Raw genomic sequence first — 17,175 nt, forward strand, 5'->3', positions numbered from 1 at the left:
AAAAATATTTTTTTTACTACTAATGGCGGCGATCAGCGATTTTTTTTTCGTGACTGCGACATTATGGGGGACAATTTTGACACATTTTTGGGACCATTGTCATTTTCACAGCAAAAAAAGCATTAAAAATGCATTGTTTACTGTGAAAATGACAATTGCAGTTTGGGAGTTAACCACAGGGGGGCGCTGAAGGGGTTAAGTGTGACCTCATTGTGTTTCTAACTGTAGGGGGGTGTGTCTGTAGGTGTGACGCCATTGATTGTGTTTCCCTATAAAAGGGAACACACGATCAATGACGGCGCCACAGTGAAGAACGGGGAAGCCGTGTTTACACACAGCTCTCCCTGTTCTTCAGCTCCGGGGACCGATCGCGGAACTACATCGGCGATCGGGTCCACGGGTCCCGCGGTCACGGAGCTTCGGACCGGGCCCGCGACCCACGGCTGGGCACTTAAAGAGTACATACCTGTACGTGCTTGTGCCCAGCCGTGCCATTCTACCGACGTATATGTGCAGGAGGCGGTCCTTAAGTGGTTAAATGAGGTATAAAGGTGTAATAAATTGAGGAAATGGAATAACTTGAATGTCAAAGTTCCCTATAAATTGGCATGGTACAGTGTAAATAAACCAGTAACCACGTTACATTTATGATACAGAAATGTAATCACAAAAGAGCAATTCATAATCATCATTAATTTAATAACACATGATTAGTTAGGGAAAGATAATTCATGACATACAGACATAGTAATAAATACATCAAAGAATAATAAAAAATGAATAAATAAACTACATGATCAACATGTGCAAGAATAAATTGATAGTGGTATGAGCTTGTGTAGAGCATCCGAGGACGCGTTTTGTGGTCGCCTGCCACTCATCAGGGGTTTGGATGCATAAAAAATTATCTAAAATTAGGTAAATGTAAATGGAAAGAGAAGGAAATCTATAGAAAGAAAAAAGGGGAGACCGAAAAGAAAAGGAGAACCCACGACCCCTTGGTCATCCTGGTTAATGGATCTCCTGCCTCAACCCCGGGTAGGACTCTACACGCGGGGCCACATCCCATACATTTCACCTCAAGGCACTGGCACACAGGCTTTGCGGCAAGGTATATTGATTTTCTTATCTTCATATCTCCATTCTCCTTTTCTTTTCAGTCTCCCCTTTTTTCTTTCTATATATTTCCTTCTCATTCCATTGGGTTTTTCTATGGGGTGTAGTGGATCCCCAGAAACTACCACTACAAATCTTTACATTTACCTCATTTTAGATAATTTTTTATGCATCCAAACTCCTGATGAGTGGCGACCACTAAACGCGTAGAGTGCACATCCTTGGATGCTCTACACAAGCTCATACCACTATCAATTTATTCTTGCACATGTTGATCATGTAGTTTATTTATTCATTTTTTTTTATTATTCTTTGATGTATTTATTACTATGTCTGTATGTCATGAATTATGTTTCCCTAACTAATCATGTGTTATTAAATGAATGATGATTATGAATTGCTCTTTTGTGATTACATTTCTGTATCATAAATGTAATGTGGTTACTGGTTTGTTTACACTGTACCATGCCAATTTATATGGGACTTTGACAATCAAGTTATTCCATTTCCTTAATTTATTACACCTTTATACCTCTTTTAAAGTCCCAACTCCACTATCTCCCTGTTACTGCATATTATATTTAGGGATGGAGGTATTCTGGTATGCTTCTAGGTTGGGATGGGTCTCACTCCCTTTTCCTAAATTTCCCATGATGTTCATGCACTCTGCAGTGTAGTTGAGCATCATAGGAAATGTAGTTCCAAAACATCTGGGGTGCCAAGGTTCGCCATACCTGATATAGGGTGTTGATCTCCTTATGCCACGCCCTCCCTCATTACCCAAATGCACATCACCTGATATGCTTTAATCCAATAAGCATTCAAGTTTATACAGCTTGGAGTTAAACAATCTGCATACAAATGATGATTTGGTCAAAATACTCTCTTGCCTAATAATTGGGCACACAGTGTATTACAGCCCAGTCTCTCCTTTGCTTGCTGTGTCTCGATAAAGAGTTGTTTTAGACCTTCTTTTAGAGTAATGATCTGTTTGTGGGTTGCTTTAAAATTTCAAGGCCAAGACATATCTTCTTAGATATCAAACGACAGAATAGAAGATATAGTAGTATAAAGGCTTTAGAACAGGGGTGTCAAAATAAATTTAATCGTGGGCCGCATCAGCATTATGATTGTCCTCAAAAGGGCCGGTTGTATCTGTAAGATTAGATGTCCAGCGCATCCCCTCCCCTTACATTGGATGTCAAGCGCCACCCCACCTTTAGAAGTTGAGTCCCCTACTCTCCCTTACAGTGGGGATCAAAAGTTTGGGCACCCCAGGTAAAAATTTGTATTAATGTGCATAACGAAGCCAAGGAAAGATGGAAAAATCTTCAAAAGGCATCAAATTACAGATTAGACATTCTTATAATATGTCAAAAAAAGTTAGATTTTATTTCCATCATTTACACTTTCAAAATTACAGAAAACAAAAAAAATGGCATCTGCAAAAGTTTGGGCACCCTGCAGAATTTATAGCATGCACTGCCTCCTTTGCAAAGCTGAGACCTGCCAGTGTCATGGATTGTTCTCATTCATCATCTGGGAAGACCAGGTGATGTCAATCTCAAAGGTTTTTCATGCCCAGACTCATTGCCCCAACAATTAGCACCATGGGTTCTTCTAAGCAGTTGTCTAGAAAACTGAAACTGAAAATAGTTGACGCTCACAAAGCTGGAGAAGGCTATAAGAAGAGTTTTCAGATGTCAATATCCTCTGTTCGGAATGTAATTAAGAAATGGCAGTCATCAGGAACAGTGGAAGTTAAAGCAAGATCTGGAAGACCAAGAAAATATCAGACAGAACAGCTCGCAGGATTGTGAGAAAAGCAATTCAAAACCCACGTTTTGACTGCACGATCCCTCCAGAAAGATCTGACAGACACTGGAGTTGTGGTACACTATTCCACTATAAAGAGATACTTGTACAAATATGGTCTTCATGAATAAGTCATCAGAAGAAAACCTCTTCTACGTCCTCATCACAAAAATCTGTGTTTTAACTTTGCAAATGAACATATAAGACAAGCCTGATGCATTTTGGAAACAAGTTCTGTGGACCGGATGAGGTTAAAATAGAACTTTTTGGCCGGAATGAGCAAAGGTACGTTTGGAGAAGAAAGGGCACAGAATTTAATGAAAAGAACCTCTGTTAAGAAAGAACCAACTGTTAAGCATGGGGGTGGATCAATCATGCTTTGCGGTTGTATTGCAGCCAGTGGCACAGGGAACATTTCACGAGTAGAAGGAAAAATGGATTCAATAAAATTTCAGCAAATTTTGGATGGTAACTTGATGGTAACTCTGTAAAAAAAAGCTGAAATTAAAGAGAGGATGGCTTCTACAAATGTATAATGATCCTAAACACACCTCAAAATCCACGGAGGATTACATCAAGAGGCGTAAACTGAAGCTTTTGCCATGGCCTTCACAATCTCCTGACCTCAACATAATTGAAAATCTATGGATAGACCTTAAAAGAGCCGTGCGTGACAGACAGCCCAGAAATCTAAAAATAACTGGAAGACTTTTGTAAGGAAGAATGGGCAAAGATAGCTTTGCAAAGGGGGCAGTGCATGCTATAAATTCTGCAGGGTGCCCAAACTTTTGCAGATGTCATTTTTTTGTTTTCTGTAATTTTGAAAGTGTAAACGATGGAAATAAAATCTAACTTTTTTTGACATATTATAAGAATGTCTAATCTGTAATTTGATGCCTTTTGGAGATTTTTCCATCTTTCCTTGGCTTCGTTATGCACATTAATACAAATTTTTACCTGGGGTGCCCAAACTTTCGATCCCCACTGTACATCCCAGTGCACCCTCCTTTCCTTATGCTGCTGCTGGGAAGAAGCTGGATGCATTGCTTGAAAGCAGAAAGTAAGGGTCTGGAGGAGGACCAGAGCTCTCCTGCAGCTGCAGGAGAGGTACGAGGGCCACATGAAAATGGCTTGGAGTGCCGGATTCTGCCCGAGGGCCTTGTGTTTGAAACCTGTGCTTTAGAATCTCTAATATACAGTAACGCCAATACACCCCACATATGGACTGTTGGCACTTGCCTTGACTACCTGCCCTTTTTCCAAAGTTGGCCAACAATGGGGATAGCAAAATCTGCTTCAGATTGGACAACATGTACTTCATGTGTGTGGGTAGATTAAGAGGTGTGTTGAGACAACAAATGAAATGTAGAGAGGTGTATTGACCCACAAATCTTTGCTATAATGTATTATTGTGTTACCAAATTAGCAAAGTTAATTTTTCAATCTGAACATGTTTTATGTGACCATTTATGTTTTCCTATATCTTACTGTGTTGGCCAGTGGAGTGAAGAAGTTTAAGTGTGACTTCTGTGTTCAGTCTTTCCACCGGATTTCAGAACTCAAGAGGCATACGTGGACTCATACTGGGGAACTTCCATATCGTTGCAAAGTAAGTACTACTACCAACTGTGCCAGCTTGTTAAATTATGTCAAGTTTTAGGCTAAAATGCTGGCCAGCAAGATGCCGTTCTTACAGAAAGTCAACCAATTAAATCATTGTTGGCTTTGTGACAGTGAAAGAGGCATGAGGCCTTAGAGCGGAACTAAACCCACCGATGTAACGGTTTAAAAAAACAGTTATATTACCGGCATGCCAGGAATTCTAACTTAGATTTGCTTGTGTTCTTAACCAAGCAGTAAAGCCATTAAATGGCTGGTGCCATAACTGATCACATGTGCACCACCATGAAAGTTACACATCAAACAGAGGTCAAGATGGCAGCTTCCTGGGCTGAAAAGAATAGCAGGGTTTAGTTCCACTTTAAACCTGGTATCATATCCAAGCGGGGGCCTCTCCAGTTCTTCTGCTCTCTGTGAATATGGAGAAGGCCTTTGGCTCAAGCTTTTACATAAAGACCTGCCGCCACACGTGCTTTCCTGGATCAGAGCAATCTATTGTACACTTATTATATAGGTAATAAAGAATATGGCACAATATCCAAACCCCTTTTTGAATTACAAATGGCAGCAGACAGGGCTTTCTCCATGTCACCATTCATTTTTTTCTTTGTAAAACACCTCCTTAGGAAGATCAGACTCAGAAGGTCTGATTAGGTCAAAGAGTAGCTAACACAAATGATTTACTATGTTATGTGTCCTAACCCACTTCCCTCCAATATTATCCCTATACTACTCAAATAGTTACAAAATTATTCTAACTTCAAAACTATGTACAGACACCTGGGGTCTTAAGCTAGCCATAGATGGTTAGAATCTTGGCAGGTTTAGCAGGGAACGGCCGAGATTTAAACTATCTATGGGCAGGCTAAATGTACCAAAGTCGATCCATCAATCAACTTGGATACCATCATTGTGTCTGATTTTTGGCATGCCATTTATTGCCAGCGAGTATAGGTGCTAGCAAAAATGACTGTGTTGATGGGGGAATCTAGCAATTTTATTTTCTGCAACCCGTGCTTCCAGGAAATAAAATGGCTGTATCATTAACAGGCCCCAAGGGAAAGCAAATGTTTTGAATGTGCTTACCAGCAATAAAATCTCCCTGATCCCAGGTTGCTGCTGACCTTTTCTAAACATTGCAAATAAACCTTACGCTTTGCTGGATCTATGATTTGAGATCTGACCAAATGGAAAGAAATCTCTTTCACTTAGTTTGGAAGATGCAATGTTTTAATGCCATTTGGAGGATACTGTACCTCCTTCTTTAATAAAAAATAAAATTCCAATTTTTGCCATTTCAAAGTTTTGAGTCCATTATAAAGTAGCTAAATGATTGACAACACTGTTAAAATTTTACTATCTGTACTTCCCAGCATTATTTGTTCAGCTAGAATAAGGGTTTTCTCTGAAATTACCTCACAGCTGCTACATTGGCAATCCCAATTCACTGATGGTCTCAATCTATCTCCAGTAAAGCAGCGTGTAGAGACTGATGGATGGATGGCAGTGACGGACAAGGAAACTTTATTAACATTTTGGCATATTGGATTATCTCTTCTAACTTCAGCTGTCATTTATAACACTTGGTCCCTTTTAGTCAATTTCCTTCCCCTGCCATAGAGGTTCTGTTCTTGCCATTGCCACCATGGAAATATAATATTTGGGGGCATGTACCTTTTATCTATGGCAGATCATTCCAGCCCCCTCACCACACCTTTCCTTCCTTTTATTTTGTCTCTTCTACTCATCATTATTCTCTGTCTTTCCGATACACTGAGGTTCCAAATTGCTTTATCCACAACACAGGCTCACTACCTCTCAGAGCCACACAGGATAATTTTAACTACAACAGCTCTCATATGTGCTGCCTTTCCCTACAAGACCAAATGTGTACACTTTCTAACTCTTTTGGAGGCATACTTTGAATTATTATGCATATTTTGGCACATACAAGTCCATTTTAGTAAGAGCCTTTGGTTCCTAAGGATTAATTAATAATAGCCATTTTATTTGTTAACTCAAGTCTGACCAACTCTTACCAAATGTCTTACTGTTCTTTATAAAACATGTTTCATGATTATATGAAAGTTCTATCTAGGAGCAGACAACACTGGATCTTAAATATGAACACAAAATCGCACTGAAAACCATAAAAGCAGCTGGCACAAAATCTCATTTAAATTGTGTATAAATAAATTGTAAACCCAAAGTGCCATGCTAAAAGTAAGACCTAAATGAGGTATTATAATTAATCATATATATCAAATAAAGCCAGCAATAGTACACACTAAAATAAAAACTAAATATATAGTCCCACAAAGAAATATCAGTGATGTGAATTGTCCCAAAAGGAAAAGTAAATCGAAGAAGGGAATCTTGATCCACACAGTCAGTTGATATTTTGGATACTACAACACCCTTGAGTGCACCACCACCTTAGTTTACAAAAAAAAAAACATACCAGAGTTAGTAAACTCTAACTAATAAAGAGTCAAAAAGGCATATGAATCTCAATGGTTACTGGTATGGATGATAAACATCCTCCGGGTCACCACTGTATCCGTTTAGGCGCCACATTGGCAATCGAAGATACCCCATATCAACATGGAAAGAAAGCAGAGAATACCACATTGCATAAAACGATATAAAATATTTATTAAAAATGTGTACAGACTACTTACGTATTAAAAGGTAATAAGCGCTTAAACAGCCAGTCCCAGGAAAAAAATGACCGTATATACTCGAGTATAAGCTGACCCGAATATAAGCAGAGGCACCTAATTTTGCCACACAAAACTGGAAAAACGTATTGACTCGTGGATAAGCCTAGGATAGGAAATGCAGCAGCCTCACTGTGATCATTTGAAGCCTCACTGTGCCCATTTGAAGTCCCACTGTGCCCACCTGTATCATCAGTGCCCATCTACAGCCTCACTGTGTCCATCTGCAGCCTCATGTATCTTTGATTACAAACAGTGGGTGTCTCCCGCTGTGTCATACAACTGCAGTCCTAACTGTTCGGTGGCAGTCCACTGTAACAAAGCCCCTGCCTCCTCCTCGTCTGTGATACACGGAACACTGATTTAGTTTTCCAGCATTGTATCAGTGTTCGGTGTTCCGTCTATCACAGACGATGAGGAGGTGGGGCTTTGTTACAGTGGATGGCCGCCGAACAGTTAGGACTGCATGACACAGTGGGAGACCCTCACTCAAGTATAAGCCAAATGTGCTGAAAAAGTCTGCTTATACACGAGTATATACGGTAACTACTTCCTGATTTCAGAGAGTGTGATGGCGTCATGAGCGATGGCTCCGGTCGATTGACTTTGTGCATCAAGATTCCCTTCACGGATTCATTTTGGGACACCTCACATCACTGATATTTCTCTATGGGACTATATGTTTATTTTTTAGTTTAATGTGTACTATCACTGGATTTATTTTATGTATATTGTTATTTATAATACCTAATTTATGTCTTATTTTTAGCATGGCACTTTGGATTCTTGCAGTAGGCAGAAACTGCTCTTGCTAAGAGCCTCTAAATCAAGTTTTTCTTTTGTCACCCAACATTTATGCCTTCAAGGCTGAGTCACAACATTGCTCTTTCCCACCTCACTAAATAGGAGGGCTTAGTCCTGAAATTAGGCTCCTCCACCCACAATGTTTTGTTGCTCCACCTTAAAGCAACCCTAAAAAGAAGAGGGTAGATACCTCTGCCTGTGCCACCAGACACTTCTCAGGTAAAAAAAATCCTCAGTAATCTGCTGAGAAACTGGCACTTCTGGGAGTGTCTGTCTCTGTAAGGGACACAGTAGTGACTTGAAGGCTGGCAGAAGGAACAACCTGAGCATAGTGAGGACATACGAGATCAACACCCTGGAGGTGTCAGTTTCTCACAATGTTAAAAAGGAAGATTTCTAATTAACAGTGCGATGTTCTTGCAATCATTTTTTAAGCTGGCCATGGTTGGTCTTTTAATATCATGCAATGACATCTCTGGCTTGATCCCTTGTTGATAATTTATTGTTGATATTTGCTTTGGATAGAGTAGAGAAGGGTTAAAATCCCTACCTTTTTTCTTTGCTGTCCGTGTACCATTGTGCAAATTTCACTTTATATTCTGTCCCAAAGACACAACAGGAAGGGAGGAAATCTCCCAGAGTGAAGGGAATTCCCCTCAGACTTGCCCCATTAGAAGATTTTCTCTTTTTCAAGGAATTTCCTATCACTTTCTCTTTTGGTGACATTAGTCATCAGTGCAAATAGAAGGAAAAAAATGCCCCCACTAAAACCAGATACACTAGAATGTCTGTAAATTCCACACAGGTAAGGAGTATACCAGTTTTGGCTCCCTTCTGCAATACTAATTGATTTTTACAAGCAAATGTTATTTTTTTCTTTTGTAAAATAAAGATGGTATGTATTTCTGGATTATTATTTCATTTTTTTTTGCCAAATTTCTGAAAGTTATTAATTTGTTGCAGATCTGTGGGAAAGGCTGCAGGCATCCGAGTAACATGAAGAAACACATTCGTACAGTTCACAAAGCAGACATGCGAGTGCAGATCAATAGAGAACATGCGTCTCCCAGATTCTGCAAGAACAGGAGGCCAGCTTCTAAATTTTCAAGTCAAGTGCAAATGCTACCTCCTGACCACTCCATTCCAGTATCCGGAATAACTGGAGATCAAGTGATCCAAACAGACTCTGTGTCACCGTTATCTCTTTCCTACATCTCCATCTTTACTGGTGATGAACAATCGGCCAATGATTTCCCCCCATACGACTCACAGAGTGCATCATCCGATACTGTCAGATCATTGTAACAAAGACTTTCATTTTAAATGAAATGTGATTTATCATTATGGTACATGGTTATAAGACTAATGTCAATGAAAGTGGTTCTAAAGTCAAAACATTTTTTTTTACCTTAAAGTGATTTTAAACATATATTTTTGAAAATAATATACATGTCATACTTACCTGCTCTGTGCAATAGTTTTGCACAGAGCAGCCCTGATCCTCGTTTTTGAGTCCCCCGCTGGCGCTCCGAGCTTCTCCCCCTGTTGAGTGTCCCCATGCAGGCCTAATCCCAAGCTGCACTGTGTGTGTCCACTGACACACACAGCGTGTCTTGGTCCCGACCCCTGCTCCCTTATCACTGGCTGTGATTGACAGCCGCAAGATCGAGTGGCTCCCGCTGCTATCTCCATGTCCAAGTATAAGGGGAGCCTGGGGTGGAGCTGCACACAGGTTTTTTTACCTTAATACAGGGAATGCATTAAAACGGGGGTTCACCTGAATTTTTTTTTAACATTAGATTGAGGCTAATTAGGGGAAGGACAATCGGGTGTTTTTTTTAAAAATCAATGTAGTACTTACCGTTTTAGAGATAGATGTTCTCCGCCGCTTCCGGGTATGGTCTTCGGGACTGGGCGTTCCTATTTGATTGACAGCCTTCCGACCGACACATACAGCGCGTCACGAGTTGCCGAAAGAAGCCAAACGTCGGTGCGGCTCTATACGGCGCCTGCGCACCGACATTCGGCTACTTTCGGCAACTTGTGATGCGCTGTATGCGACGGTCGGAAGGCTGTCAATCAAATAGGAACGCCCAGTCCCGCAGACCATACCCGGAAGCGGCGGGAGAACATCTATCTCTAAAACAGTAAGTACTGCATTGATTTAAAAAAAAACACTCGATTGTGCTTCCCGTAATTGGCCTCAATCTACTGTTAAAAATGTGTTTTTCGGGCAAACCCCCACTTTAAGGTAAAAAAAAAAAAAACAACTTTACAACGACTTTAATGCATTCTGTGCATTAACCACTTGACCTTCGGAAGGTTTACCCCCTTAATGACTAGGTCATTTTTTGCGATACGGCGCTGTGTTTTACTTTAACGGACAACTGCACGATCGTGTGACACAGTACACAAAATAAAATTATGTATTTTTCCCCTACAAATAGAACTTTCTTTTGTGGGTATTTGATCACCTCGTGTTTTTTATTTTTGGCGCTATAAACAAAAAAAGAAAAAATTTAGATTTTTTTTTTATTGCTATAACACATATCCAAAAAAATAAAAAATAAATCTAATTTCATCTTAATTTTAGGCCAGTTTGTATTCTGCTACATATTTTTGGTAAAAAACAAATCCCAATAAGCATATTTTGATTGGGTTGCACAAAAGTTATAGCGTCTACAAACTATGGGATATATACTGGAATTACATTTTTATTTTTTAACTAGTAATGGCAGCAATCAGTGACTTATAGCAGGACTGTAATATTGTGGTGGACAATTGGACACTGACACTTTTTTGGGAACCAGTGACCCCAATACAGTGATCAGTGCTAAAAATATGCACTGTCCCTGTACTAATGACACTGGCTGGAAAGGGATTACGCATCTAGCGTGATCAAAGGGTTAAATGTGTGCCTAAGCAGTGTTTTGATGTACTGTGTCTGCTTTTACTAAGAAAAGTAATGGATTTTACTCCCTGCTTTGTGGGGAAGGAAAATACATTGCTCCACTGCTGATATACCCAAGATAAGTGATATTTGTTCCCTATATCAATTAGGAATAGACTGCAAAAAAGGGTCTTGTACTATTCTACCCTTAGCTTACAGGACAAGTCTGTTTTGAATTTAATATTTCAACTTTGAATTTGCATTTTCTACCCCAACCAAATTTGTTAAAAACAAAGTAGGTCTATAAAGATATTATATATTTAAAATAGTTATGATCTATGGCCACATGTAAGCACAAGGTAACCAAAGACACAAGTATGCTTACTAGCACAGTAGAAAGCACCTTTCCCACACTCTCTCTTTTAACAGGTTTCATTGCAGTTCTTTATACCAGCTTGTGTCAATGACACAGGAGACACACAATTCCTCTTCATCAGTACCTAGCTATGTCTCAGCAGTTCCAGAGATGTGCATCATTTTGACTTGGAGCAGTTGTTGCTGGAGTCCAAGAAGAACTGTAAGAGAACTGTCCTATTACCCACCTGAGCCGATAACCGAGGAACAAAGCACCAGAGAGAAACCACGCTTAGAGCTTTGGAGAGAGAAAAGTAAACACTACATATATAAGTGTGTGCTTTGTTCAGATTTCAGTGACTGAGGTTTACAACCACTTTAAGGTGAACCAATTTGTTTTACTTTAGGAGAGCTTTAATCCCTTTTTGACACTACATTGCTATATACACGAGAAAAAAAAAAAGGTTTGCGTAACTTGACAGAATAACATTTATTGTTTATTAAGGCAGACTTGTTTAACTAGATGCCTTCTCTGCAATAAGGCAAAAAACACCCGTGTTCAGCTCTTCCCCTTAAATACTAACCTGAGACCGATCTTGATCCAGCACTGTGCCTGATATTAGTGTCTCTCTCGTCTCTGGACATGGAGGCAGCAGCAGGAGCCGCTGACTCCTGCTGCTGTTAATCAAATCCTGAGGTAGGAGACAGGGTAGAGCAGCACTGTGTTTGTGTCAATGAACACACTAAGCCTGTGCAAGTGCTTCCATAGTAAGTGGCTTGCTATGGGGCACTCAGAAAAGGAAGAGGCGCCAGTGGGGGACCCTTGAAGAGCAGGATCTGGGCTGCTCTGCAAAACCATTGCACAGAACAGGTAAGTATACTATGTTATTGTTATTTATTTATTTGTATTACCTTTACAGTCACTTTAAGATACGATCAAGCTGGGGCAGGTGAGGGCACAAGTTAGCATGATAGCAAATTTTTCACAAGTTGGTGATTGCTAAATATCCAAATGACATTATGTTCACTTATGTGAGCTTTTCCGCTTGCACAGTATATGCAAATGTCCTGCAGATCTTCAATGGTCATTGTTGGGACCTGGGGCAATATCAGCAAAGGGAGCATTAAAAAAATCTCATCAAGCAAACTTTGACATGCAGAATGAATGTATAGTTGACTTACGCTTCCCAAGTCCTAATACAGCAAAGCAACCCCAGACTATAACATTTCCTTTGGTTTGTGGCAAACATGCCTACTAATACTGTGGCCAAACAACTCTGATCAGTCTTCAGCACATGTTCCAGAAGGCCTGGTATTTGTCTATATGTTCAATGGCAATGTGATTTTGCGCCAATGTTGTTTTTGGACAGCAAAAGCTTTTTCTTAACACACCTGTCATACAGTTTTAATTGGTGCAATATTTTTGTGGTTGTAGATGCTTGCGCTTTGAGCTCAACTGTTACAAGAGTTACCCGAACACCTCACAATTACATTTTTATTTTTTATTTTTTTTGGAGACTTTGGACCATCGGCTTTTTGGTAGCTTTTCGCTGGGCCAGGCAGTACTGGGAAATTTTTTCAATATGATAAATCTGCATTTTTGTCAATTTAGATAATGAAAATTAATACATAATTCAGTTTTATGTGTCATCTGTTCAAGCGTATCACCTTTTATCTATAGTCACTGTGTGAATCAAGCTCCAATGTTTGTTCAGATATGTTGAAAAAGTCAACAATTTTCATGTTTTTTTTCACATGACTGTACAAGATTGTTGCCCAGTTCTACTGATAAAGGTCCTAACTTGTCCAGACATTCTTAGGCTGACAGTCTTGGAATAACAATTGATTGGCTATGATGGTTTTTCCCAGTCAATAACTTGTTCCCGCAAGAGATATGGACAATTTCAAAATATCTGCACAAGGAAAAAACATGCACGCTCACAGCCTGTATGTTTATGAAATAGATATATGGGTACTAAAATAGAATGGGCGGAATACTTCTGCAATATTGACGAAATCAAAGGACATACCGTATATACTCGAGTATAAGCCAAGTTTTTCAGCACATTTTTTTGTGTGCTGAAAATGCCCCCCTCGGCTTATACGCGAGTCACCTTTTTGCGCCTGATCTTCCGGACACATGTAGCCCCACTCTTCCTCTACAAACGAGCAAAGCTTGCTGTCTGGGGGACCTGCGGCTGGGGAGCACAGATTTTTCAAGACTCCCATGTTAAACGTCGGTTGAGGCATGGGCACAGTGAGGCATGCAGATGAACACCCTAGGCTTATACTCGAGTCAGTACATTTCCCATTTTTTTGTGGTAAAATTAGGTGCCTCAGCTTATACTCAAGTATATATGGTAGTTATGCAATGGTTAGCTGTCCATTTTCTGTGGTATGAAGTTCTTTCAACATCCTATGTTGAGTTGTGGGGAACACAAAATTTGAACTTTATATACAAATTGATAAACATATTAAAAATGCTGCAGTGCAAAGTTCTTCTGAATTGTCATTATCCCTCAGGTCAAATGAGGTCTTCCAACATTTTACAAGGCCAAAGGTAATTGGTGCTAGTAACTGTGGCCCTGCTGGTAAAGAGTAAACTCTTCTTATTTTGAATTTACATTTATTTTCCAGTGGGTGTAGTGGGTATGTTTGTTGTGCTAGTGTCCCGTTTTACAGCAAATGCTTTTATCTGGCAAATAAGTGTACCCACCCTTTTTTATATGTTAATACATTCAGATTATGAAAACATATACCTTGCTGTGGGCATAGGCTGTTAATATACAGTTGTTGACATATGAGATCCTTGTGTTTTGTTTGTCTGGTACATTATTGGTATTTTCATAAGTGAAGGATTTTAATCCTGTGTCAGGGATAATTATAAAAATTGGAGACAGTAGATTGACTTTCAATAGCCCCCAAGTACCCTTAACTGTAATTTTGTATGGTGCAGTTAAAGCTGAACTCTAGGGAAATAGAAAAATCCTCCCTTGCAGTGGGATTGTCCTCCCACTGCAGGGATTAAATGCTAAATTCACCTTTATGAAAAAAATAATAAATGCACATATTTTTCCTGGAAAATCACAGGTGTAATGTCAGAAATCTCTGAGTCAGTTGCTGTGGGGGGGGGGGGAGAAGATTCCATGTCCGCTGTCACAGGCGGGCATGGAATCCTCTTCCCCGCTCTGGCCACAGGGTGTATCATGCTTCTAATTACCTGCCTCCCATCTATGGGCGTAACATGTTCCTACAGGTGAACCCATCCTCTAAATGCTCATTTAAGTCTAGGGGACCTCAAACAGCAGTTTTACTTCTCTGATATTTCCTCCAGGTGGTAAAACTCTTCTTCCCTATGGTTTGGTGGTTGCAGGTCCTCTGATATAATCAAATACAGTAAAGAGCCCATAGCCATGCACTGGTTGTAAGGACAGCATAGAAGGGAGCACAGGATCGGTGTGTAAAATTTCCCTCTAGACCTAAACTAGCATTTAACCCTTGCAGTGAAGGGGCAGCCCTACTGCAAAAGAGAATCTTCCCTTTTTATAGCTTTTAGTTTTAACTACACCATAAAACATAAGCATTAAGGGTACAAAGGGGCAATTCAAAAGTCACACTAATCTCACACTTTTCATAATTATCCCCTTTATCCAGATATGGGCTTTAAGAAAAAATGTATTTGTGATTGGTTTTGTTAATACCATCTAGCCCCTTTGAAAAGGCTTTCCTAAATGTGTCCAATAATGGATTTTGCTAAAAAAATAAAAAAAAAGTTATAAAATAAAAATAAAAGACTACACAGTACTTTGCATTAACAGTTACTGCTTTGTCTAAAAATAAACTTTTGTCTAATATACAGGATGACAACTGTATGACACCAAACTATACTGTTGTTTTATCTAATTAAGTGGCATAATGCCAAGCTGCTGTGTTCCAATTCATTTAATCTCATTTCATATAGACATAGAATTTTTTTGACAAGCCAGTCTTTTAATTAGCTGCTTGTTTCACTTTGCTTGTACATGGTCAAATTCATGGGTAATTTAACAGTGTCCAAATGTAATGCCGTAGAATTTTCAGGAGGTGATCATTTGAAACACCTTATTTAGGGCCGATGCACAGGGACATATGTATTTGCTTATTTTCTTATGTCAGAAGAGGGAAGAGTCTTGTCAGAATGACTACATATAGTTTGTTATTCTGAATAAAAAACAAAAAAACAATCAAATCTAAAAAGAGATACAAATGACATTAGAGTACATTGTCCTAATGTGGCCATATTAGCTCATTGATATCATGAGCATCCTCACCTCTTGCTTACTTGCAGCTGTGGAGCGGGGACTCTCCCACCTGTAGCTCATGGGCTGGCGGAGATGCAATCCTGGACAGCTTTCTGTGCGTTTGGACCCAGTTCAGATCTGAATGCATTTCATCCCTACTAAACTTTTGTTCTTGAGTTTAGATATACTTTAACTTGCAGTACAGACATTCCTGCACCACACATACTGTGGAATCATAGTAGATACTGGTTGGTGAATCCAGTCCAACTGTTTGTTTCCCTAAGTTTGCTTTCTCAGGCCGGGAGGCTGTTAAGTATTCAAAATGTTTACACAAAAATGGCGTTAAGATTTACTTTAATTACCCAACCATGTGAAAAGGAATCGGAATTTTAAAAATTATCTGTAAAATCTGTTTATTGGAATACAGTACAGGACACAGGATTTTTAGCCTTTGACCACAGGTTATATGCAGCTACCTTCAGGTGATTGGACACTGACAAAAAAAAAAAGGTGTAGGCATATCCCCTCCCACTCCCAGCTAGCCTACGTTTTGTAGCAAGCAATATGGAGATTATGAAGAGCAGAGGGGAGGGACCTGTATCATGTACTGTACGCCAAGAAATAGATACTAGGCCCGATTCATACTGCCGCGACTTTGAAGCCAACATCCCAGCGTGTTTTTTTTGCAAGTCTTGCTGAAGTCGCACCAAAAGTAGTGCAGGAACCTTTTTGTAAGTTGGAGCGAGTCAAGTTGCTCAAATAAGAATGGTTCCATTGCAATTAATGGGGCATTAAATGTCATGCGACTTGTGCTCTCAAAATCTGAGCGCATGTCGGACAAGTGTGAACTGGGCCTAACTGGTAAGTAAAAATGTATAAAGGGGGAAAAACACACGCTATTAACAAGTAAATAAATGAATCAAATAAGTTATCAGAAACTGAAAGCAGCAACTCTCATGTGTGATATCACAGAAATACATAAACTAAAAAATAGAGTCGTGCATAACCTTTTAAAAAAAAAAATCATGAACATCAAAACATATGCATTGGTTAGTGCAATAATATAAAGTCCTTCTTTGATGGAGAAAAGTTAGGTCAGCATAAACATCCAGTACTGCACAATCCAGTGTGATAGGAGGGAGAAAAATGCAGGGTCAAGATAGTGAGAAAACAGAAAGTGTCACACTCCCAAATTTCTTTAAAGCGGGAGTTCACCCATTTATTTATTTTTTGACCTTTTCCCCTTAGATTCCTGCTCGTTTTGTCTAGGGCAGTGTTTCTCAACTCCAGTCCTCGAGGCGCCCCAACAGGTCATGTTTTCAGGCTTTCCATCATTTTGCACAGGTGATTTGATCAGTTTCACTGCCTTGGTAATTACCACAGCCTTTTCATCTGGGGGAAATCCTGAAAACATGACCTGTTGGGGCGCCTTGAGGACTGGAGTTGAGAAACACTGGTCTAGGGGAATCGGCTAGTTGTTTTAAAATATGAGCAGTACTTACCCGTTTTCGAGATGCATCTTCTCCGTCGCTTCCGGGTATGGGTCTTCGGGAGCGGGCGTTCCTTCTTGATTGAC

The 17,175-nt window shown here is 39.7% G+C and overlaps 1 protein-coding gene across 3 annotated transcripts in view; it reads left to right on the forward strand.

Moving 5' to 3' along the window:
• LOC120946830 (myoneurin-like) overlaps nt 1–9,866 on the forward strand; it is a 48,606-nt gene extending 38,740 nt beyond the window's left edge. For 2 of the 3 annotated variants that reach the window (XM_040361583.1, XM_040361593.1), the window contains 2 exons: nt 4,432–4,540; nt 9,039–9,866. In XM_040361583.1, coding sequence (XP_040217517.1) covers nt 4,432–4,540; nt 9,039–9,380 — 451 coding nt within the window. In that variant the 3' untranslated portion in view covers nt 9,381–9,866. The remainder of the gene's footprint in view (nt 1–4,431; nt 4,541–9,038) is intronic. The other variant, XM_040361604.1, reaches the window with a different exon arrangement.
• Nucleotides 9,867–17,175: the final 7,309 nt, after the last annotated feature.

The sequence above is a fragment of the Rana temporaria genome, chromosome 1 (assembly GCF_905171775.1).
Source record: "Rana temporaria chromosome 1, aRanTem1.1, whole genome shotgun sequence".
Taxonomy (NCBI): Eukaryota; Metazoa; Chordata; class Amphibia; order Anura; family Ranidae; genus Rana; species Rana temporaria.